The 24,503-nt window shown below is 39.3% G+C and overlaps 1 protein-coding gene across 11 annotated transcripts in view; it reads right to left on the reverse strand.

The window, feature by feature from the left end:
* LOC131681325 (uncharacterized) overlaps nucleotides 1-24,503 on the reverse strand; it is a 104,214-nt gene that overhangs the window by 12,952 nt on the left and 66,759 nt on the right. For 7 of the 11 annotated variants that reach the window (XM_058962070.1, XM_058962072.1, XM_058962078.1 and 4 more), the window contains exons 6-13: nucleotides 20,641-23,798; nucleotides 20,494-20,581; nucleotides 20,135-20,288; nucleotides 19,812-20,067; nucleotides 19,665-19,754; nucleotides 9,436-9,642; nucleotides 8,835-8,938; nucleotides 8,552-8,733 (exon numbers count right to left, since the gene is read on the reverse strand). In XM_058962070.1, the coding sequence (XP_058818053.1) occupies nucleotides 8,552-8,733; nucleotides 8,835-8,938; nucleotides 9,436-9,642; nucleotides 19,665-19,754; nucleotides 19,812-20,067; nucleotides 20,135-20,288; nucleotides 20,494-20,581; nucleotides 20,641-23,798 (4,239 nt within the window). The remainder of the gene's footprint in view (nucleotides 1-8,551; nucleotides 8,734-8,834; nucleotides 8,939-9,435; nucleotides 9,643-19,664; nucleotides 19,755-19,811; nucleotides 20,068-20,134; nucleotides 20,289-20,493; nucleotides 20,582-20,640; nucleotides 23,799-24,503) is intronic. The other 4 variants (XM_058962075.1, XM_058962073.1, XM_058962077.1 and 1 more) reach the window with 4 other exon arrangements.

Here is a 24,503-nt window from a genome sequence, read left to right on the forward strand (position 1 = left end):
CCCGTAGTTGGATTCACAAAGGTCACACGAATAATACTCAGTATACTGAACAGTAGCCATGTGACATTTGAGTTTGCAATGCCCAATGCTCTGGATAGAATACTGCAATTGTGCTTGGAAAAATGTAGCAAATTCTTTGACATTTTTGCACTGACATCCGGCAGAAAAATCTTGTGCTTCAACTATCAGTCGCTGCGTCCGCTCTAGCCTGCCTCTAAGATCTGCATATTCATTTTAAGTAATACCGGAATTTCCGGGTACCGATAAAATGTAGGTAGCATTTGAAACGCTAAATTTTTCAATTTGAGTTCTACATGCGTTTTACTAATTTCGATCTGGAATCTGCCGAACTAAGAGCTTTTAAGGCCTCCTGACTGTCAGAGCAAATTCTTTTCCAAGAAATTCTCTGTTGAAGATTACACGCCAGGCATAATCGCGAAGATTTCTGCTTGCAATACGATACAGTATCTACCAAGCGAATGGAATTGGTCTAATCTCATTTCACGACAATAGACACCAGCACCGGCTAGGCCCTCTAACAAAGAACCATGAGTGTAACAAACTACGTATTCTACACATTCTCGCTTCATACAGCCAGGCGGCAGCCATTCCTCGCGAGGAGGAATTCTTACATTGAAAATTTTAAAAGGAAAACTAGGAAGTGATTCCAAACTTTTGAAGGGTAGTTGAAAAGTTTGGAATCACTCCACTAAGTATTGTAACACACATTACTCTTCAAAGAGTAAATTCGGGATGCTATATCCCGAAATCCTGAGCGAATCTCTTCAGCAAAGTTGTTCTAAAAGCCAAGAGGCTTCGGTAAATGAACGGTTTGGATTTGAATTTTGTCACTACGGGGCGCTAGTGTGAATGTGAGGTTGAGTATTTTAACTTGAATTATCTCGTTTCTCTATCGGCCCAATTAGATCGTGGCATCTCTATAGCCATGATGCACAATTGTACATGTAAAATAATGACCGTTTAGAGCTTGTTTTATTTAGTATTCCAGAAACCACTCCTATCAGGGGTATATTAATGATTTCGAGCAGCAGGAAATGCTGGTAATATAATCTGTCCAGCTCAATCACCTGATCTAAATTCAAGCGAGCTTCTTTGGAATGCATTGAATCCTACAGTGAGAAACATGCGACCACTCAATCATAATCATTTTTGGTAGCGTTTAAAAAAATGGCCGAATCTTTTGAAAAGCCTATCAATCGTTTCGCCGATGGCCATGCAAGTGTTCTTGATTCTGAAATTGATGTAAGCAGAACAATTGAGTAAAGAATTATCTAAATTATCTAAAAGTACTTAACTTGACCTGCGACAATAATGCCAGAGTCAAGGGACGAGCTCCGGTTGAAATACTTCGTTGCGTTAAAAGCACCGTTGATGTTTTATTTTGATTAACTAACACCATTGCTCAACAATACACAAGGCTTGCTGCATCAAATTAAAAAAGTGTGCTAATGCTAATGCGGTGATCATTTATAATCATCGGCGAAACCATATGTCGGAAACCAAAGCTCATTAAGTTTCCTCAACAAGCCATCGGTGACAAGGTCCATAGAAATGGTGACAGCACACCACCTTAAGGACATTCGCAGACAATCGCTTCCCTAATCTATACTTGTCTCAACGATGAGCACTGATATCAATTGCTAAGCCATGCGTAATATACATATTCCGGCACTCGAAGTGTAACCAATTGAAAAGGCCATAAATTTAGGTTGGAAATTATTTTTCTTACGTTAAAGTGCAGAATGTGTGAAAGTAATCAAAAATTCAGAAATAGTTCACTTTTGTACGATATGATCACCTTGATTATGGCCTTGAGACGTTCAAAAAACGAATCGCAAGCTGTCCCAATATGACTTGTCGGTATTTCGAACCATTCACGAACAATAGATTTCTTCAGCATCTCGAGAGTGGTGTATTTTATACTTCGGACCTTTCTCTCCAAAATGGCCCAGAAAGAATAATCCATTGGGGTCGATTCGCATCTGGTGAATTCGAGAGCCCTTGTGTGGTCGAAGTGACGCTCGGAATGTTGCTCTTCAGCCAGTCTTGATTTACTTTGTGAGATGGTAACCGAGTCTTGTTGAAATGTCCATGGTTTGCGATCGAAATGTTTGCCCACGACTTCAAAGCAGCCTTCAGAACACTTTCCTGATAATATGTCGCATTTACTCTGACACCATACTCGATTAAAACGATTGGAGCGTGCCCATCTGCGGTTACAGCGACCCAAACCATTATTTGTGGCGGGTGTTGTCACCTGGTGGCCAACCGATGATTCAAATTCTCAGATGAACGGTAGGTCAAGTAAACCCTATCGTTTTGCGGGTTTACGAATTGCTCAATATCAATAAAAAAAATTGTTAGTAAATACGATGTTCGAAATTTTACCGCTTTCAGTCAAACGAAGCTCTAACTCTAACTTCGGTGTGAGATTATGGGCCTTTTGGACCTTGTAAGGCTTGACCTTGAGATCATTTTTATGCGTCGAATGCTGCGTTCGGATCACCTCCATGGCGTTTTGCGATGCTTCCAGTTTTATTGTAACGAGTTATGGTGCGATAAACAAAAACTTTATTAACATTTAGATGTTTGAGCTCACGAACAATCGCTGGTTGTGATTTCAGCTAAATATAAAATAATGACACTATTTCTTTTGAATTCTATCATAGGTCACATTTTTTCGTTCACGTTCGCACTGGCAAAATGCTTTTTACGCTTGTAAACAATACTCCGAACTGTCATTCAACCAGTTTATATTCAGCTGATGCCAGTAGAACAGCTGCGTGAACGATCTGAAGTTAGTAACACTTTGAGTGCCCAACCCTGTATAAGAGTATTGAATTACCTTGTGCTTGCTGCTACCAAAATGGGCTCGAAAGACACGATGTCACAAGCATCTTCAATGTCAAGAAAAACTCCTAAGCTTTTGCGAAAAACTTATTTCAATGTTATAGCGGGTGCTCGCTCTAACTAATACCCCGAATGTTGTGGTCGATTGAACGTTCCACTGATTTGAGAAGGTAGGATATTAGACTGATCGGTCTAAAGCTCTTTGTCTCCTCATAGGTAACGTCACCTTTGGGAGGGCGCCACTCAGTCCAGTTGATCTGGTTTCATTCCCTGCCAAGGTCGTTGGGATTTTTTTGAGATGAAAAAAATCTGTGGTCACGTTCACGCCTTCCTTCGGAAGGAAAGCAAAGCCATTGGTTCCCGGTGCATGAGTAGATGGATCGATATCTAGTCCAGATAGTGGAGTCATCTTTCTGGTCTTTGTCTATGAAGAAGTAGAATAGAACTTCCATACTTACTAACAAATGGCCTGTGTTAAGCCAAAGAGGACCAAGCGCCATTTGGGGGTACCTGCCTACAAATCGCTGTCGATTCCAATGTAGCATTAGAAACAACTACGTCAATTTATTTCTGAGAACTCAAATAGTAATCGAAAGCAAATGAGCAAACCCCTAAACTTTCTATGATAATAGTAAATTATCGAAAAATGAATTTTGGCAATAAAAATACCAGGAAAAAAATATGGCGCTCAGTTCGGTTTGGCTTAACGCAGGTCAAATATCCTCCTCCCGTGATACTTGTGGAGTACGCAGTAGTATATACGGCCTCCAGCAAAAGTAACTATCGGACTAACATTCTTTCCCTTTCCTTCCGCGATCTACGTTCGGGCCTGGTCGGCGCCAGTATTGCTCAATAAACACTTGAAAGATGTTTCGCTACTCCCAAGCATAATTGTTTACTGATTTCCTGTGCAACTTCAGCTAGTCCAGATCGATCACGGAGTAGCAGCCAGTGGTGGTCGCTCATAGGTGACGTCACCTTTGGAAATGAATTTTACAATTATATTTCGCCACACTAATGGTATGTACCCTAATGCAAGACTAAAAGTAAGAATTTTTTCAAAAATAAGCTTGAAATGTTCATACCCTCTTTCAAGTAGAACTGCAATGATTCTATCTTGTACCGAGGACTAATACGGAATAAATCTTTCAAGGGCCCATTTGATCGAGTTGGTTGTCAAAATTCTTCGATCCAATTCATTCTTATAGCACTGTTTTTTGTGTTTTTTAACTCCAACAGTTTTAGAGCAAAATTGTTTTGAAACCCTAACAAAAAAGTAAAGCCGTGGTACTACATTCTGTAGCGGAACTTGACCTTCTTTTTCGACAGACTTCGCTGCCGATTCATAGTGTACTGGACATTACATAGCTAGTGTTTCGATCCTATTAATACTAAGAATTCTTCCAGATTAAGACTAGAACATACGACGACCGGCTTGTGAGATCAGCGCCGTACCCTCTGAACCACCCGACCAGGTCACAGCGGGTTTTTTTTTGCCAAAATCGTGCGATCCATTAATTACGTCTAAACCGTTGAATTTGGATCAATGCCGTCTTCGGAGGAATTTGTTGACACTATAAGCCCTTTCATATGGTGGTGTTATTTCAATGATTAACTCCCTAAAAATGAGATATATTTGTCAACTTTCTGGCAAGTACATATATTAAAATGATGTCTCTGGCAAAGTTGTAGACCAAGCTAGTAAAAGGCTTTGAATTGTCAAATTGAAAAACTTTCTATATTACAACAATGATTTATCTCGTGTATTTTTAAAGTGATTTGGCATATTTGGAAAAAATAAAGTGCTAAGATTACGTCAATAGTGTTTTCGGACTACTCAACAAAAATAGCAAGGTTTATCATTTGCTGGTCATTTTTCAACAAAAAAAATTTTTGTGGAAGAAATGATCTAACGTTTTTGGTAAAAGTTGTATAGATGCCTTCACGAATATCTTTGCTGAATACAAGAAGTCTCTTTTTTAAATGCTTAAGAAGTTATAGCTCGTTATATTTGGATGACCCCCAAACATATTTTTGTTTAATCTTTTCTATTATCATTCCTACGGGTTTCATATATTTCACAAAGTTATTTCAATAGTCAAAATAAACAATTTTTATTAACGAGTAATTTTTCTTATCTCGAGTATTTTCGAAGATATTTAACATTTTTTGAAAAACAATAGTTTTATCAAATCATCTATAACTCTACGGAGACAACGAGAGACAAGTGAAGTCTGGTAAATTTTATAGTGCTGATATAGCATTTTTAATTGCAATAAGTGCTGGCTGCCCGTTCAAAAGTTATTGCTTTTAAAACTTTTACTAATTCTACCAAAAAATATCCAATAACTTCTAAGTCGCTAGACTTTGACTGATGATCTCTTCTGGAAAGATATGCATCTTGATAAAACGAACAACTTTCTTGAACATGCTGAAGCTTTATCAACGATATTTCTGAAGTTATGTCGAATAAAAGCTTTTAAGGGGTCATTCACGAACAACGGTCAATAACTTAGAGTGTACTATAAATAGAGATTTTTGGTCTTCAGTAAAGATGTTCGTAAAAACAAGTTTTTTGGCATTTCTTTAATACTTTATCTTGTTTTTCATTTTTTGTAGAAAATATCTCATCTCAAGGGGGATTAATCACTATGACTATATCGTCCAAATAAAGGTCTTGGATTATCATAGAACATCCCAGAAGACATAATTGTGGTACGCTTTACCGTTTTCACGTGAATAATTTTTCGCACGTTTTTGGCGAAAAAACCAAATCGCATGAAATGCTAGCATAAGCTGTATGGTAATTTAGCAGAGACAACGTGTAGGGATTGATTTCGTCGCACCAATTTTAACCCATTATGTCCTAGCGTACGAAATTTCATACGCAAAACAACACATTTCTGGATCATACTTGTTATACAATAAAACCGTTTTCAAACTTCTGGTCTTCTGTGAATGTTAACTAATACCCTATAGTTTATAATGTGTATGCTCAATAATCATTTTTTATTAAATTCCATTGTGTTTTCGAATGTCAAAGTTGGATAAAATTCAAACCAAAATGTGAACAATACATATTATTAATTTTCTCTTCTAAATCACTAATTCTTGTTTCGGATTGTGAACGAATGGCCATAAGAGATGTGAAAGATGTGGCTCAGTGCGAAAAATCGGAAGAAATTGGTGAAACAATTGCAAACATTCTGCTGGTAGTTCAACGTATGAAATTTCACACGCTAGGCTGAACCGATATCTTTTTTCGCAAGGCAAAATTATTTCCTCTTTAGGATTAGAAGGAGATTTACAACTTTCTCGCTGATTTTAAAGTTGAATCAGTACATTCAAGGCTAACAAATGCTTAATACGTAGCAAATCATACCTGGTTCTACCCGGAATATTTTTTATGTAAATTCTCGTAAGAAAATGTTCTTTTTCTTAAAATAATTACTAAGTTTGAGGGAAAGATGGTTTGATGCAACGAACCAATCATGAGACGAAACGGCACGAGAGAGGAGAGTAGTGTTAAAATCATTCAAAAAAGCTGCTAAATGAATGATCTCGCAAGGTTGAAGATATTATTCGATTTTATGCTGAGTATAAAGATTTTAGCCGAATTTTCTCTGTAATGATTTTTTGATACCCTATCAGCCCAGCGTATGAAATTTCATACGTTAGTTTTTTTCGCAACGAAACGGTCCAAAGTGGTTATTTTATTTTTCCCATACTTAATTCGGCATAATATGAGAGCTCACGAAGTATTTCATAAATTACCAAAAGTTTTAACATAGCTGGGTTATAATGGGTTAACCTAAACGAGAAAAAGCGTAAAAATCTAACCAGGTTGAGGACCATGAATGGCTGGACAACGACGATACGACTCTACAAAAAATACATGTCGAGCCAATGGCTGTTACTTAATCAACCATTTCTATGCATTTTCGTGCCATAGAAAGGGTTTAATTCGCATGAAGTGACGTTAAAACACGTACGAAATCTCGCCCACCAGACTAAAAAGAAAGTTACTGTATTCTTCTACAATTATTCATTGCGATTTTGATGCTTACTTCCTCAATCTAAAAGTAGAAAATTTGTCAACGGCTACATTAACACCTTGATATGCCGGGAGGTAATGTGCATACCGATAATCGAGTCGATTAGTCTGTAGACTACGAATGATTGAATGGAAGAATCTCCATCTACCAGTTGATAACTGGAGTACTACAGGCGATGTTTGTCATGAGTGGCACGAACCCCGACTGTATACGAGGAACGTGTCATTTCAGTTAATTTATTCTGAATCCTAAACTTGGAGAAGATGGCGGACCTAGAATTATACCCGGCATATATGGGACTAAGCGAATCGAAGGATATCGAGTGGGTCGATGGATTGCATCTGGGTTCTGCTGACTGTAAACAATAACACCAGCAGATACGTACTCGGAGAAGAAAACCACACATCGTTTCCGTAGCACAGGACTGTGCATGCCGTCGGAATGTCAGACAACAAAAAAAACGTTTCGGTTTCACTAGTTCTCACCAATTTAAAATGAGCTTCTTTTCATGTGACATCACGCTTGACTAGGGTTCTGCTCAGGAGCACAATTGGTTTTGGAGCTAGGTTCAATCCGGCGCTAGCTTAGTCCTGTCACTAAGTTAGTGTCGGATTCTGATGAGATGAAGTCAAAACTCCAATTCCATAACTAATCCAAAAACTCGTCGCAGGTAACTTTCCCAGTATCCAGCTCGCTTGGTCGATGTCAATAGTAACTAACTTGTGCAGTTTTTGTGTATAATAAACTCGAAATGAAGCACACCAAGCTAAGAAATATAATTCCAGATGATGAAACCGATTAAAAACTACTTAATGAATGGAAAATCAAATGGTAATAATAAAATTACTTATTGATCTTTATCTCCAAAACCTGAATTGTCGCTACGGTTAATGGGAAGGCGAACAGATCAATTGCTTCCAGGAATTGTTGGCTCAACTCAAGTACATTTTAGGGAAAAATAGTCAGTACGAGTTATGTTTTGGTATACTCTTATGTGTTATGACTGGAGGCTAAACGAAGTCGCCTCAGTTCAGTTCACCACTTCCATGAGTTTTTGCGGCGACCAATCGAAAAATATTGCGAGAAAATTACATGCGATCAACAAAATACACATACAAAAGTAGGGTTGATCGTTGCAGTCTGTCGATCTATACCTCCCAGCATTATAGATTCTAATCATCTGTCTAATGCCAATATTTATTTTGATTATAAATTAGTAGCTAATCGGCTAAGAAACAAGTTGCGTTAGGATGTGTAACCTATTGCACGTGTTCATATTTAACATGTGCTTGTTCAAAGTGCATGAATGGTGCTCAAAAATGTACCAGTTTAGTAATTATCTAAAAGTACAATAGAGAGTAGTACTAATTTAATGGCGCTAAAAAGTACTATAACTATATTCCTCAAAATAAAAAATAAAACGTTAAAACGCTACAGGACAAAACACCAACATTTACTTTACGGACGAGACACAAAAGTAAACTGGACAAGATCAACAATTACATTTACCATGCTCTGAACTATTTGTGTAATGAGTTATGGTGAAATTACATGCAAATAAGAATGCAATACAGATGATCGCAGATGATCAAGATGATTGCGTTAGCTAGGGAACAAATGCTAACCTTCGCCTTTTGCTGCTGCTTCAGTTCTTCCTTCTTGTAATTTCGCTGGTAGGAGGTGATAACCCGCCGCAGCCTTGTGTTGAGATCTTGCATAGTGGGCCATATCAGTTCCGGATTGGTATCGGAAGGGGCCGGTGTCGGAGCGGCACTGGGCGTGGTGCCAGCTGTGGATTCTTCATCATCTAGATTAGTGTTTATTGAGCAAGTGGTTATCAAAACAAACCTACTACAAGGACTACGATATGTTCTATCGGATGGGAGGAAAAGGGTGGGAACAACTTACCATCTTTCGAATCAACACCAGCGGACGAGGAACGGGCCTCCGATGGACCGTCCTCTGGATCGTCCTCATTGTCACCTTGCTTTGAGTTAGCATCGTCATCAGTTCTACGGGGAACAGACAAACAGATTATTCGAATGTGGACTCTCAGATAGGTGGGTTCATAAAATTTTATCGAAAAAGGGCTGGAATGTATGTGTGTGAATGTTTTCAATGTGAATGTGACAAAGCTTTGATAATAGAGGAAGTCTCAATGTTTGTTAAAATTGAATGAATTCACGCGGAAGTTTCATGATTATGCAATGATTTATATTAGTCATCACTTTGTTAACTGAGAAGCTCCATGCAAAACCGAAATCACTGGAGGAAATCCTTTGGGAAGTATACTTACTCTATTAAATCTTCTATTTGTACAGGTTCAGAGGATCTTATATGCCAGGATACTCACATTCAGAACACTTAAATTGAACGAATCTTAACACACATTCTAGCCAAGAACTTTAGAGTGAAACAGATCAATCCGTTAGCAAAAAGGACTGATAGTAACGAGGAGCAACTGACAAAAAGATAGAGAGAGTGAAGGTAGTGAAAAATTTTGACTTACTCTTTGACAATCGTTGTCTCCTCGACGGCTCCGTCGCCAGGACCACAGTGAATCTGGAAGCAAAGCATTGGATCCGCTCGCATCACACGGTAGTTTTCGCAGCCATGTTTGTAAGTGCCGACTAACAGGCTGCGATCGCAACAATTAGGATTCCACCATGAGCACGGCAGCTGGTCGGGCGTCGGCGGTGGACGAATTGGGAGATCGCTACACTCGGTGGATGAGGGGGAAGAAGAAACAGAGCGTTCGATTTGTTTTTTTTTTTCGTGCCGAGAGAAATAGAGAAAAAATAGAGGGATTGATGTGGGTAATCAGTTTTGTTTCTAGGGTAATCAAAATAATTTTGCTAATCGTTTTTTCAATCAATAGGTTAAAAGAACTTAAATTGCCTGATAAAGTAGCACATAGTAAGAGAAGAGATTGGCAACAGTATTAAAGAAAGCTTGTACCCTATCTTATGGGAAAAACTCAAAGAGACACCAACACAAAATATAGCGAAGACTGGCCGAATCAGTTTTTATGTAATCATGTCATTCAAATAATTTTGAATTTATAGCACGGAACGCCTCGATTCGCCATCTGCTTTTGCTCATTGGTGAAGAAAGGTGAAATTAAAGGTTCATACAAAAGATATGATTATCTAGTTTAAAACGCATCATAGCGGAAACTCATACTCATTGCGACGCTTTTCCATATTATGGAAACATCCTTCCAAACACATGTGGTCAAAAAAATGTTCGAAGATTCTCGCAAATATTCGGTCTTGTTAACTCAGAACATTCTATTCACATTTTTTAATTCAGAGGAAAAAACTATACACATGTTTTTAGGGAATCAATTTAATTTGAGGGGTCAATTGGATATGAAACGAGAATAGGTCAAAAATTGGAAACTCAACCACCGATTCGTATCCATCTAATCAAACTATTTTTTTTAGAAATACTGACTAAAATAATAAACTCAGTGTATTCGCTGACAGGGAACTCAGAACTATTTTTGATTTTTGTTAAAGCGCAAAATACACTATCCGAGTATGTGATAGGGTAGAAACTTTGAAGTGTGGGAAAAGAACAGACATGCAAAACATTGTCTTTGGAATAAAATATAAAAAAATGCGATTCGCGCTATTCGCAAACAGATTAAAAAAAAATGTACAGTTTTATTGCGTAGACGAGCACAGTATATTAGTGCGACGGAAATGATTTTGTACGATTGTTGGTTCGAATATGATTCCATACCATTCTCCACAAACCCATTTCCCAGAATCTACCATTCCCTAGAAAACCATTCCCCAGAATGCCCCCATCTCCAAAAAAGTTAATTTTTTTTATTGATTTTTGTGGTAAAGCCAAAGGTTTTGCGCATTACCTAATTTAAGGAACTAATGCGGTGTAAAGTTGCTGGGGATGTGCCGTCGAAAGGGGCGACCCCTCGCAAGCAAACCTGTTATCCACTCGTATAACCGATTTACTCGGATGCGCGGGAAATTGCCGAGGTCAACTAAGTGTGTATGTCTGTTAGTCTATGCTTATACTACACCACTGTTATGTTAAATGGCCAACTACCGTATAATGTCTTATTAAAAGAAATGTAAAAAACAACTGCTGCTAACAGTGCACTCTTCGAGGGGAGTAAAATGACCAACATTTTGAATAAGACTTTTGATTTTCATCAAGATTTTTCCCAATTATAAGCAATATAGGTGCTTTCCCCATCTTACCAAAATGTCTGGGAAATGGCTATGGGGAAAACACATCGGTGTTTTAGTTTCTGGGGAGTGATTTTCAGGGAAAAGTCGTACAGGTATACCTCGATAGCACGTACACCTTCGCTTCGTTTAGTGTACGTATTATCGAAACGTACGTACTATCGAATCACAAAAATAAATTTCAATATATTACTTTTTATGTTTAATATTGCATGAAAACTTACAAAAATAAGATTTATCACTGAATTAATCCCCACATTAGTGATAAACTGTTCAATCACTGTGTACATGGTTTTAGAAGAACGGTTTGCTACAATCAGAATGGTTGAAAATGGCATGTAAAAGCATTTCTAGGACTTATTCAGTTCCTTGACTACGTACGATTTGTCTGAATTTCGCATAAAGTATTCTGAATTTGTAATAAAAACCGAAAGGAATAAGATGCCTCTGAATATTGTGAGATATTCGAGAGTTATTGATAAATTCTTTGAATTTGTTAGCATTTCCGCGAGTGCTATGCCATTAACAACATATTGTTTTTCTATTCCTTTATTTTTTTGATCGCAAAACGGATATTTAAATATATTTGCAATGGAGATTAAATTTTAAATATATTTTATGACAACATATGAGCTTACAGATATATAAAGCATAGTTCCCTGTCATACCTTAATCCTTGAACCATGCCAATATGTTGAATACTTCCTTTAATTGCTCGCACAAGTTTCACAAAAGAAGTATAGAGGGAAAAGGCTCGTTTAGCTGTGTTTGTCCAGATCTGTAAGTCATATTAGTCTCCATCAAATTCGCTGAGCGTACTTGATCCGAATCTTACCCATTCCATTCAAAACCTAGTATCTCCTAGAATGTAATGAGTTCAGCACTCACATTTTATGTGCATAAATTTTGAAAATCAATTAGCAAAAATCGTGTTATCATTGCTCTAGATAGTATACCTTAAAAGTTACTAAAATCATTTTTGGTCTTCAGAAAAATTTCTTTGAATTTTACCGGTTACTCCGAAGTTAGTAATACTTCTCTGATACTTGTGAGACACCGTACATAAAGCATGCAAAAGTTTTTGGTCAAACTTTCATAATTTTGTGAAGTTAACTGTGAGTTTTAGAAATTTACTTGAGGTTCGTTGTAATTTATTTGTTTGAAGTAATATTGTAAAGCTTGAAGACACCCCTTGATGTTTGAATTTCTTTTTCCATAAATCCTTTAAATACTCTTGAAATTTCGTAAACTTTCCAGAAGTTCTAAAGATTTCGATCAAGATCATAAAATTTTTTGAAGTTTGCAGAATTACTCCGAGTTTGGTAAAAAATGAGTGAATATCGTGAACACTCTGCTGTTTATGTAAAATGTTTGAGTGCATGAAAATAATCTGAAGTAGGTATTTTCCTAAATTTTATACAACCGGCGAATTGTCATCCTTAAAGTTCATTGAGATTCTCTGATGTTTGACAAAAAAAACTATGAATGATAGGAATATCGTACAAATTGTTTGTAGTTCTAAGGATTTCCTTGTAAGTTAGCAAGCTCCCAAAATTTTATAAGACTTTCAAGATACTTGTAGGACGTCCCTAAAACTCGTAGGATTCTTTTCATACTAAGTAGAATTTCATGATGCATTTATGGTTTACTTAAACTTTGGAATACTTTGCTGGAGTTTGCAGAACTACTCTGAGTAGCACAGAACTCTTGACATAACCTCTCTAAAGTATGCAGAAGTAACATGGAACCCGTGAAACTTCTATAAAATGTGTCGCATTTTGTTGAAGTTTACAAAATCAAGCGAAAAAAAATGTTGGTAGGTGTACGTACTATCGAGGTATACCTGTATAACCAAATCTTTACCGCAACACAACAAAAATTAGCAAATTCTTTATTTCAATTCGGAATACATAATGTTATCCTAACTTCCGGTTCCAGCACAATGCAAATCATTTCAAATATAACCGAATCGAAAACGAAGAATGTCGTTCGATGGAAGTGGCAACGAGTAATACGTTTGAAAGGATCAAATGAACTAAAAAAGTGAAGCTTCTCTAGGGAATTACTTTCTGGGAAATGGTGCATTCTGGGGGATGGAATTCTGGGGAATGGCTTTCTTGGGAACAATTTTCGGGGGAATAGTATAAAATCAATAACAATAAATGATTTTGATAGGGTTGAAATATTATATTCATCTATCACCGAGAGTATAAAAAGTTTTAAATGGCGGTGCACTTACTGCTCAGGAACCAGTGAGTTTTCAGTGCTTAAACGGACAGGTTGATTCAAATTAATATGCTTAATGAAATGAAATTGCAGACCCTCGTTCCAATGAAAAAAAGAAAGATTTTTGTCGGCTGAACAAATGAAACTAAAATTTACTCTCCATTGTTGAAAGTTATTTCAAAAAAGAATTGTGTTGTTTTCATGTGAACTCCTACACTGCCCATAAACGCATAAGAGTCCCATGTGGATTTTTGTCGAAAATGAGTTATCCGTTGGATTGTATTCTGTATCACCACTGAATCACACTGCACAAATAAGATTACCGGGTTTGTTCAGAAAATATCAAAAAAATACCAAAACATGGTTGTCCCATCCATTTGGCTCAATGGATGGGACAATCTTGAACAGCGTCTTTCTCGGCTTGCTGTTTTTCAACATGGGACTCTTATGCTGTTATGGGCAGTACACCAGTGTCTTGAACCTTGAAAAAGTTGTGAAATTTTTAACAGGGTTTTAGTCATCAAATTTCGGTGTGTACGGACGAACCTGTCATGGGAGCTGTGATCCTCTGAGGTTGGAAAGTCTATTATCTTTCTTTGGAAACAACAGCCTATAGGTCGTGTGGCATCCGGCGGGTTGAAGTATCTAAGCCAAAAATGGATCCTGCTCCCAGGTCGTACGAGGCGACTGAAAACAGAGTCCTCAAATCAAGATCTATATCGGTGTCGAGCACTGAATGGCTGGCGAGGATAAAGTATGCCAGTCGCGAACGGGGTGTCATGGGCTTTGCCCCGTACTGTGTAAAGCGAATTCTGACACAATGAACGATTTGTTTATTCGCAAGTTTTGGGACTCAAATGATGATTCACAGAATTAAAAAAAAATCCAAGCGAAACTGCATCATGAAAAAGGCGCAACTGGAATCCAGATTCACAGCAAAAAATATAGACGTAGCTTCAATCCAAGAACCATGGGCTTTATAAAACCCTATACCACGAATATCTCCACAAACTGGTGCCATAACAATTCAACTCGGTGGATATGACACGTGTGGCTATTCTGGTAAGTCCAAATGCTAACTTTACACCAGGAAACCGAGTTTATTAAAAGGAATATAGTAATATACAGTAAAATAGATGTCTACTGCTTACTTTCCAGGGGAATCAGATGATGTCCCTCCATAGGAAGTGACTAAGTTAGTTGGCTACTGTAGGAAAACAAATAAGCAGTTCATTATGGCGGAAGAACATACGCAGTTCCTCTACAAACATGTGAATTTGCTATATGTTGCACTGAAACAAAATGTCATCTAACAAGGTTGCCAACACTCCTCCTCAGTTTATAGAAGTTTCCTTCACACCGCTTGAGTCGCGATGCTGTTGCAGCCTAACCCTCTCGAGTGACTTTGTCAAGATGTCCGCAATCAACTGTTGCGTTGATAGATAACGAAAATCTATGAGTTTCCGTTTATGTATGTGCACGCATGTTTGATGTCTGTGTTTGGATCGACCCTCGATGCGATCCGAATTTGCCATTTTAATACCGGACTGATTGTTTTTCAATACAACAATGGGAAATGAATTGTCTCGGAACCCTCGGTCCTCTCACCCAGATGTAGGCGGAGTCCCAAGGTCCCCTTGAGGTACCTCAGCATGTGTTTGGCTTCTGCCTAGTCATGGTCGGTCAGGTTCGAGACCTTCAGGCACAGCAGCGTAGTTGCGGCGGAGATATCCGGAATGGAAATACCATACCAGAAATACTGCGACGTTATAGCAAACTACCTACCAGGGAACGGGATCACGTCGTTTGGCATAAGTTCGTTTGGCATAAGTTCATTTGGCATAACAGCAGGTGACACATGCTTTCGTTTGGCATAATGTTCATTTGGCATAATGGTCATTTGGCATAATGGTCGTTTGGCATAATTTGAAATATACATTGAAATCTCTGTTATATTTAATGTTGACGCCTAATGTGGCTACGCCACATCACTTTAAGTATGGTGGTTAAACTAGTTGATAGCTCCTATGCTTGAGCAACCCGGGCAAACGAGTGGGTTGCTGGTGAGAGGTAGCCGCTTCTGACGGCGGGTCAATGACCACCTTGACCCCTATTTGGGCTATTTGGTATATTGATTCAAAGAACTGCTCATGATTGAAAGAAGGAATCAACCCCTAAGTTTCAGCTAACGAGTGGATCACCAGTTTACTTGCGAGCGCTATTTGCTATACAAATTCAAAGAACTGCTCATGTCTTAAAGAAGGAATCAATCCTTGTTTCTGGCAAATATATTTGTGTATATTTGCCAGAAACATAAGGGTTGATTCCTTCTTTCAGTCATGAGCTGTTCTTTAAATTTGCATACCAAATGGCCCTCGCAAGTAAACTGGTGATATACTCGTTTGCCCGTTTTACCCAAAATTAGGGGTTGACTCCTTCTTTCAAAAATGAACAGCTCTTTTAATCTGCATGTTTAACAAGTTCGCTAGCAAAGTGTTGATTTACTCGTTTGTCCGGATTACTTAAACATAAGGGTTGATTCTTCTTTCAAATATGAACAGTTATTTGAACCTATATACCAATTAACCCTTGGCATCGTTGCATAACTGAGACCAAGGATCCGAAGCGGGATCCGCCGGGTTCCGATGGTGCGTCGGCGGCCCCTCGCGAGCAAACCTGTGATCCACTCGTTTGCCCGTATTACTCAAACATAGGGGATATCAACTAGTTCAAGTCCGACGGAGCGGAGCGATGTCGGACAGCGCCAGGTTTAAAGCGATGTGGCGTAGCCACATTAGGCGTCAACGACTAGTAACAGAAAATTCAATGTATTATTTAAATTATGCCAAACGACCATTATGCCAAATGACCATTATGCCAAATGAACATTATGCCAAATGAACGTATGTGTCACCTACTGTTATGCCAAATGAACATTATGACAAATGAACATTATGCCAAATGAAGTTATGCCAAATGAAGTTATGCCAAACGAACTTATGCCAAACGACGTGCTCCCCCAGGGAACGATATTTGATCTGTCTCCTCTTTTTGTTTAACATAGGCTGTATCGAGCAGGACCTTTGAGGGTTTCGCGTTCTCGTGTCCGAACCGCCCGACAAACTTGTCGATCTGATTCGTGGAAAAATGACCATCTATTGTTGCTATATGGATCCCGAGGAATTGACGATGGTCTCCCAAAGTGGATAGCTTTGAAATCCGTTTGCGCGTGGCAAAAAATAACTATGTCATCCACGTAAATCAGCATCAAGCATGGTCCACTCTTGTTCCTCTTCACGTACAGGCACGAATCCGTTTTCCCTGGATGAAAACCCATTTAGTGATGGTGTCGATTGTGGCGTTCCAAACTCGTGCGAACTGTTTTAAGACGTGAAGGCTGAACTGTAGTTTGCCCACCAAATTGGAGTCTGACTCAAACCCAGGAGGCTGCTTCATTAATATGACTTCGTCAAGGTCCGCGTAGAGGTAGGCGCCTTTCAGGTTCAGGTGTTTTGCTATCATACCGTCTCTATCCGCGATCGTCAGCAGCGTCCGAAGAGTTCTTTACTTGGCTACTGGTGCGAACACTTTGTCATAATCAGTGCCGTATCGCTGTGAGAATTCTCGAATTTCTTGCACGACGTGACCGTTTTCGTCTTCCTTCGTTTTGAAGGTCGACTTACAGCTTACCGTGTTTTTTCTAGCAGCAATAGCGCCAGTTCCCAGGTCTGGTTCTCTGTGTGTGAGTCAATCTCTTCTTACATGGCTACCGCACAGGCAGCTTTCTTGGGGCTTTGAACTTCCCCATCGTATGATCGTGGCTCGTTGAAGCAACGATTAGTTACGCTTGTTACCTCTTTGAATCGTACCGACGGTATTCTCTTCGTTGCTCGTCCAGATTTTCTCGGTATACTATCAAGTATACCTAATTCACTAGCTCGCTGTCAGTAAAACCATCAAAGTCCGCATCCTCGGACTGCGCAGAACGAAAGGTCTCATCTCCTTGAGATTCCGGTTTATTGCGGACGTCGTTTCTGTTTGTCGCGCACTTGGATTCTATTTGTTCTCGTTTTTCGCAGACGCTTTTCTTCAGAATCTAGTCGAATATTATTGTCTTTTCTTTGTTGGGGACAATATCCGGTTTATTTTTTCTGACCAACATCCCTGGTTCGTGTTTTCGGCGTCTTCTCGATGAACTTCGCGTCGAGTCTAATGATCACCAGCTTCGTTGTCCAGAAAACAATAAATTTTCTACTTCGAAAAGCAGCCAACAACGATAAGTGCTTCAGCAGTAGCCGAGAGCTTTTTTTATTTATTCTTTCGGCACAAGTACTGGTTCCGAAAATCTTCAAGTTTCCACAATTGGTTTTTATTCGACGATGATTTCACCGATTTTGTCGGGAGAATATTTTGGAGATACACAGCTGTGTGCAGTTGTTAGTGTATCGTAAGAAGTTGGCAGGCTTCTCAGAATCATCGACAACCTCTCGAATAATTCCCCCATTGCGTATACATGTTTTGCCACGTTCTCGTCATCCGCGAAACGCTTGTCGCAGGTTTGCTTCAATGGCGACACTTTATAGGTGCGAGTTTCCTTCTAGTGATGGTCTTTGAGGGCGTCCCACGTGGCCTTTGTTGTTCAGCTTCTGGAGGCTAAACTTGTTGCCCTCCACGTTCACTCCAATCTTTCCCAAAAAATCGTGAAGATTTCAAATTCGCGAGAACTGTGACATTTTAAGATGGCGTTGTTTTTTTTCTTCGAAACTATCTCACACAGGCCCATAAGCTGTACAGGTCTACTTTCTAGTGTCAGTGCTATATTTACAGACGCAAAGGTAGAATGGGTGATCGACTCCTTTAAACCGTTCAAAGTGCCGGGGATGGATGGAATACTGCCAATAATGTCATTCCATATCTGACCAAAACCTTTAGCATTAGGCTTGCCCTAAACTATATACCTACATACTTGAGACAAACAAGAGTAACATTTACATCAAAATCTAGGAAGCACGATAAATCACTTCCAAAATAAAGGAAAAACGATAAACTACTTCCAAAATCCTTTAGCTTAACCTCTATATTTCTGAAAATAATGGAGAAAAACATAGATTTACACATTAAAGAAAGGTACTTGCAATATTCTCCACTTAGAGAATTTCAACATGTGGCTTGAAAAACTACAGAATTCTATTGAAACAAATCTCACTTGCGGCTTTACTCGAAATGGAAGGAGTTTTTGAAAATGTATCTCATAGTTCAATGTGGAATGCTATGAGAAAACAAAAGGTTTGATATTTACACAATAAATTGGACCCACTCAATTCTTATACACCTTGAAATTACTAGCACGCGTGGAAACACGACACTGACTATGAAAACAACTAAAGGATGTCCTCAAAGTGGAGTTCTATCACCTTTATTGTGTAAAAAAGGGCCTGTACCAAAACAATCATAATCCCATTAACTCGAGAAAGAAAATATTGCATATCACTACTTTTGCTCAACGGAACAGTAATTATAATGCCCTCTGAGGTATCTGTATACCTCAGTATACTTATCGTTTTGTCTATTTTTAAGAAGTAACAGGAAAATCGAACGAACGTTGATCGATCACAGATCATTGCAGTTTTCTTTCTAATACTTTTATACAAAACGAGAAGGCACTATCAGCCATAGAATGTTTTGATCCCATCCAACCACCGACACGCCATTATATGGTTCAGAGTTTGAGAAAACACAAAAAATGAAAAATGTAGGTACATACATCTAAAATCTAGAATTCAAATCAATATTAGTCACCTCAAAGATTCCTCTAAAATGTACATCGAAAATTGTATGACAAAAAGGCCGAAACTAGTTAAAGGAACACGAAAATATTACCAAGAAAGACAGATGCACGAGAGGCTAGAGAAGTGTAGATGTATGTACTAGCCAATTCACTTCTCTGCAAGAATTGAATGGTGGCGGCATGTAGTTTTGAGTGTATATTTTTGTTGTGATGAAACGACAGGTCAGGTGAAATGAGCTACTACCGTGTGGGTTAGTTGTATTGGTTTACTCTCGCTGCAAAACGCTGCCTGAATGCTGATATGACACAGTGTAAATATATTTGAACCACAGTCAATGAATAAAAACAGTTATTTGCAACAAACAGAGTACTTTTTCTTATAGTAAAGGAACACAATTAGAACAAGGAAAAAAAGAGAGCGCACGAAAATGAAGAATGAATCTGAGATTGAAGTAACGATTAGCAATAAGAATCGGATGAAAAATAAGCAATCCATGGGACAAATACCTCGCATTGGCACCTTCGTGAATCTGCGTCACCAAGTCACCAAGGACCTCGTGTCTGATGTAGTACAACATTCGGACGCGCAGTAACACTCTGCAAACGAGAAAATGATCATCATAATTTATACTTTAACAATAGATGGAAACCTACTTGTTAGCATGTCTCGTCAGATGTTTCTTGTAGTTAATGTCCAGTAAGTTATCTGCGTCGTACTTCTCGTCCTTGCTCCAGTGATGAGGATCACTGGTTGGTGTATTAGAACCACCAGTATCTGAACCGGATTTAGTAGTCTTCACTTCCTTCGGTGTTCCTGAAGAGTTTGACGAAGCATCTTCATTAACTTCCGTAATGCTTCCTTCACGCCGAGGCGTTGCAGAAGCCGAAGCTGGATTGGTTGATTTACGACCTATCAGATGTGAAATGATACATAAATAAAACAACCAATCCTTCAATGATCCAATTGCTTTACGTACCTTTAGCGTTCCTTCCTCTGGGAACCAAATTGTGCAGACCACTGTGGTTGCGTGCAATCTCACGTTGTTCGCCACCTTCCGACGGTGCTATTAGATCCCATATGAAATTTTTAATTTTTTCATCGCCCTGGTAGCGATCCAGACAGTATAGGAGCTGTAAGCAAGAAGGGGTTTGGATTCGTATAAACAATTTTCTAAGCAGTTGTAGATATTTGCTCTGAGCATTCGTCAGTTTAAAGTCGAGAAGTTAACTTTGTTTTACTCAGCGAAAACCTAAAGTTTCCTCAATATTAGCATAGCAATCATCATGTTATATGAATCTTTTACTGATATTTAGTTTACGTAGAGCGCATACTTACAATGACACGTGCACAATCTTCGACATCTTGTTCTCTCCAGCCTCGTTTAAATTGTCCTTGTTCCAGAATCTCGGTCCAGCGGGCCCATCTAAAATGATCAAATAATATTAGCTACAGCTTTTGCAGTCACTACATTCAGCAACGTACCCATGGGACAACAGTCCTTTCTCAACCTTGAAGCACTCAGATCGAGCCCAATTCCCATACTGAACTTCGTCGAAACCGAGCGCTGCGAGTGTATCCCGATCTCGTGGTATGTAGTCATCCCGCTCGACTTGCTGCTTCTTGTTCTTGTTATCCTTTCCACGATTTCGTTTACTTCTAGTTTTCAATCCCATACCTCCTTCTTCATTTTCACTGCCATGCTCACCAGAGGATTCATCAGACATATCCATAACGCCGTCGTCGTGGCCATATCGTTTAATCTGAGTACGCTTCCTCGGTTCCGCAATAACCAAATCCTCCGTCTCGTCCTTTTCGCAAGCCGCTGGATCTATTTCAGCCCGTTTGGCCCATTTGTTCCAAAAATCTGGATCATCTATATTGATGTCACTACGGTTAGCCGCGGCAGCAAATGATGCTTTGGAAAAAGTTGATCCCTTCTCACTTTCCATCGTAATAATCTGTGTGCGACGAAGCAAAATCGAATCAATGTCCTCTTCACAGAACTTATCACCGGCATCATCGTCCATAACTGCACCGTACGCTCCTTTCTTCAGCAAGTCCTCGATTTCTTTTTTCGACAGCTGCTTGTTGGTTCCTTCCTTTCCTTGTGATGTATTCATGCTCTGCAAAATAGCCTTATCCAAGCCCAACTTCAACGAAGCCTTGTCGAACATCTCTCGCTCGTATGTGTTACGACAAAGCAATCGATAAATCTTCACCATTTTCTGCTGCCCGATACGATGGCAACGAGCTTGAGCTTGTAAATCATTCTGTGGATTCCAATCACTGTCGTAAATGATGACAGTGTCAGCGGCTGTTAAATTAATACCCAAACCACCAGCTTTCGTACACAATAGAAACACAAATCGATCCGAATCTGGCTTCGAATAACGATCGATGGCTGCCTGACGAAGATTTCCCCGAATACGCCCATCGATACGTTCAAATGGATATTTTCTGTAAATAAGATAATCCTCTAGGATATCTAAACAACGAACCATTTGACTGAAAATCAGTACACGATGTCCATTGGCCTTCAGTTTCGGTAGAAGTTTGTCAATCAGAACCATTTTACCCGAAGACACGATCAAATTTTTGTAGTACGCTTCCGCGTCCTCACCATGCTGTTGCCTATAATCGTACTGAATTTGATCTTCAGCTCCATTAAGCAAGTATGGATGGATACAGCATTTACGCAGTTCCATCATCGTATTCATAAGGTTCGGTATATTAGCGGACGTTGTTCCTTTCATCAGGAATGAAAAGTTTTGCTCCAAAATACCACGATAATACTTTTTCTGGATGTTGGTAAGTTCCACTTCAACAATAGTTTCCTCCTTCGGAGCCAGAGACTTTTCCACGTCGTCCTTCAATCGTCTGAGCATCATTGGCTTCAACAACGCCTGTAACTTGAGCACTTCACTTTCAGTCTTCAAACTTCCGAATTCTCGCAGGAACTCGTCGTTCGAGGAGAACTGACTAGGCTCAAGGAAATTCAGCAACGAGAACAACTCGTTAACGTTGTTCTGCAGTGGAGTTCCCGAAAGTAAAACCCTATGTTCTAGATTAAGTTGCCGAAGTCCTTCCAGTAGTTTACAGTTTCGATTTTTCAATCGATGGGCTTCGTCAATGACACAACCCCTCCAGTTGTACGGCTTCAGATCCTGATAGTCAGTCACGATCATTTCGAATGTCGTGATAAGTACGTTAAACTTGTTTATTTCCTTGATATATTTGCCGTTTTCATAACGGTAGTACACTTCGTAATCTTGAATCATCTGTCGGCTGGTGGCTGAACCGTGGTAGACAATCACATTCATGTCGGTCCAACCTTCGAATTCACGTTGCCAGTTGGGAATTGTGGAGAGCGGGGCAATCACAAGGAACGGTCCTCGAATGCCATACTCAAATACGGAATGGACAAACGTTAAGCTCTGAATAGTTTTACCGAGACCCATTTCATCTGCCAGAATACAATTGTTTCCCTTGTACCACGAGTACCGTAACCAGTTCAGACCTTCCAACTGATACGGGCGCAAACTGTTTCCTCCTTTGTAAATCGGAGACTCCGGCAGGGGTTTCCACTGATCCGGATGAGGTCGTTTCTTGGTCTTCCACTCACTCTTGGGAGGAATTTTGTTGAATCGATAGTACTGATCAATTTTGGGAAGATCGACATCATCTTCCAGTTCCCACGTGCTGTCTTCGTAAGGCAAACTCTTCCATTTAACCAGATAGTGTTTCACCGTTTTACCATCATCATCCGTATGCTCGGAAACATCCAAAACTCGATCTACTTCTACAAAGTCCGGGTTAAAAGATTCTTCATCCAAGCTTTCGAATATGTTAAGGTGTTGTTGTTGCTTTTGCAGAAAACGTTTGATTTTGTTACCAACTCGTTTGTCTCCTTTGAAAAGTTCATCTTCTGTTCGCCATTCGCAGTGCAGATAGGAAAAGTTACGATACTTGACGAAATATTCTTCGACGTCGATGAATACCGGTTCTTTCTTTTCCGCTGGCGTTTCTGCTTCTTTGGAAATCTTCACCTTGGGTTCACTGTCTACAACATTCTCGCTTTTAGTAGTATCCGTCTTCTGTTTTACGTCCTCCTTCTTACTTGATGCTGCCTCTTCTTCATCTTCTTCTTCCTCCGGTTTGTCATCTATAGTATCCTCTTGAGAATCATTTACTTCACATGTCGTTTTTTCTTCTTCAGCCTCGTCTGTTTCCATTTTTTCCACTTCTTGCTTAGTTCCTCTCTTTTCTGGATCAGATTTTTGGATTTTTACAGAAGTTTTCTTTTCATCTTGTTCGGTTGTCTCATCTAGATCGGATTTCTCCTCTTCTTCTTCTTTTTCGTTTTCTTCCTGCTTAGCTTCTTTATTCTCCTCATCTTCTTCCTTCTTTGCGTCATCGTCGGCAGATTTTTCCTCGGTCGTAGATTCACTCATCTCATTCTGATCATCTGACTTTGGTTCTGCATCCACTTCCAGATCGGTCTTCTTCTCGGCACCTTCCTCACCTTCTTCCGATTCCGGTTTTACCACCGGTTCAGGAGTTTTCTCCTTTGGTGGTGGTGGGGGTGGATCTGGTTTCAGTTCTCGTCTGCCCATGCGTACGGCTAGTACGTATTGTACCACCTATTGAATGAATAATTATTATATTATCAATAAATATCAGCAGTTTGCTTAAGATCTGTGGAATTTGGCAGAATGTTTCTTCGTATAACATACATTTGGCATAACGGTTACATAAGGACATTTTTCTTAATTTTGAGAAGTGACTGTATTTAAGGTCTTTTGAGGCATAATCATTATTTTTATTTTGTCATTTTGGATGATTTCTAACGACGAAACTATATATGTGTAGGTTTGAGCAATGTTCATGAAAATGAGCTGTTGGCATCAATGTGGTATAAATAGGTGTGGTAGAACACACGATTTTCTAATGTTTGAAATCAAAACTAAACAAACCAAAAGCACAACGGGTCTACGCCATAGCGTTCACACGATTCAACGGGAGCTGAACGAACGGTATGACTTAAGCAAATCGATTAATTCTGATACCATACACACCACTCATATCAATGCCATCTTAGCCCCACCTGCATATACAACATTGATTTAACTATCATTTGGCATGAGAAATCAACTGAATGAAAGGGGGTAAACAATCAATTGCCAAATAGATTACTGAAATGTTTTGTTGCCTGATTGTGATAGCGTGGTTGCTGGCGAGATCATAACCATAAGAACTACTAGAGGCTGTCCTCGAAGAGGATTGCTGTCACCCCTTCTGTGGTTTCTGGTAGGGGATAGACTCTGGAATTCGAAGTAAAGGATTAC

Source organism: Topomyia yanbarensis, chromosome 2 (assembly GCF_030247195.1).
Source record: "Topomyia yanbarensis strain Yona2022 chromosome 2, ASM3024719v1, whole genome shotgun sequence".
NCBI classification, from domain to species: domain Eukaryota; kingdom Metazoa; phylum Arthropoda; class Insecta; order Diptera; family Culicidae; genus Topomyia; species Topomyia yanbarensis.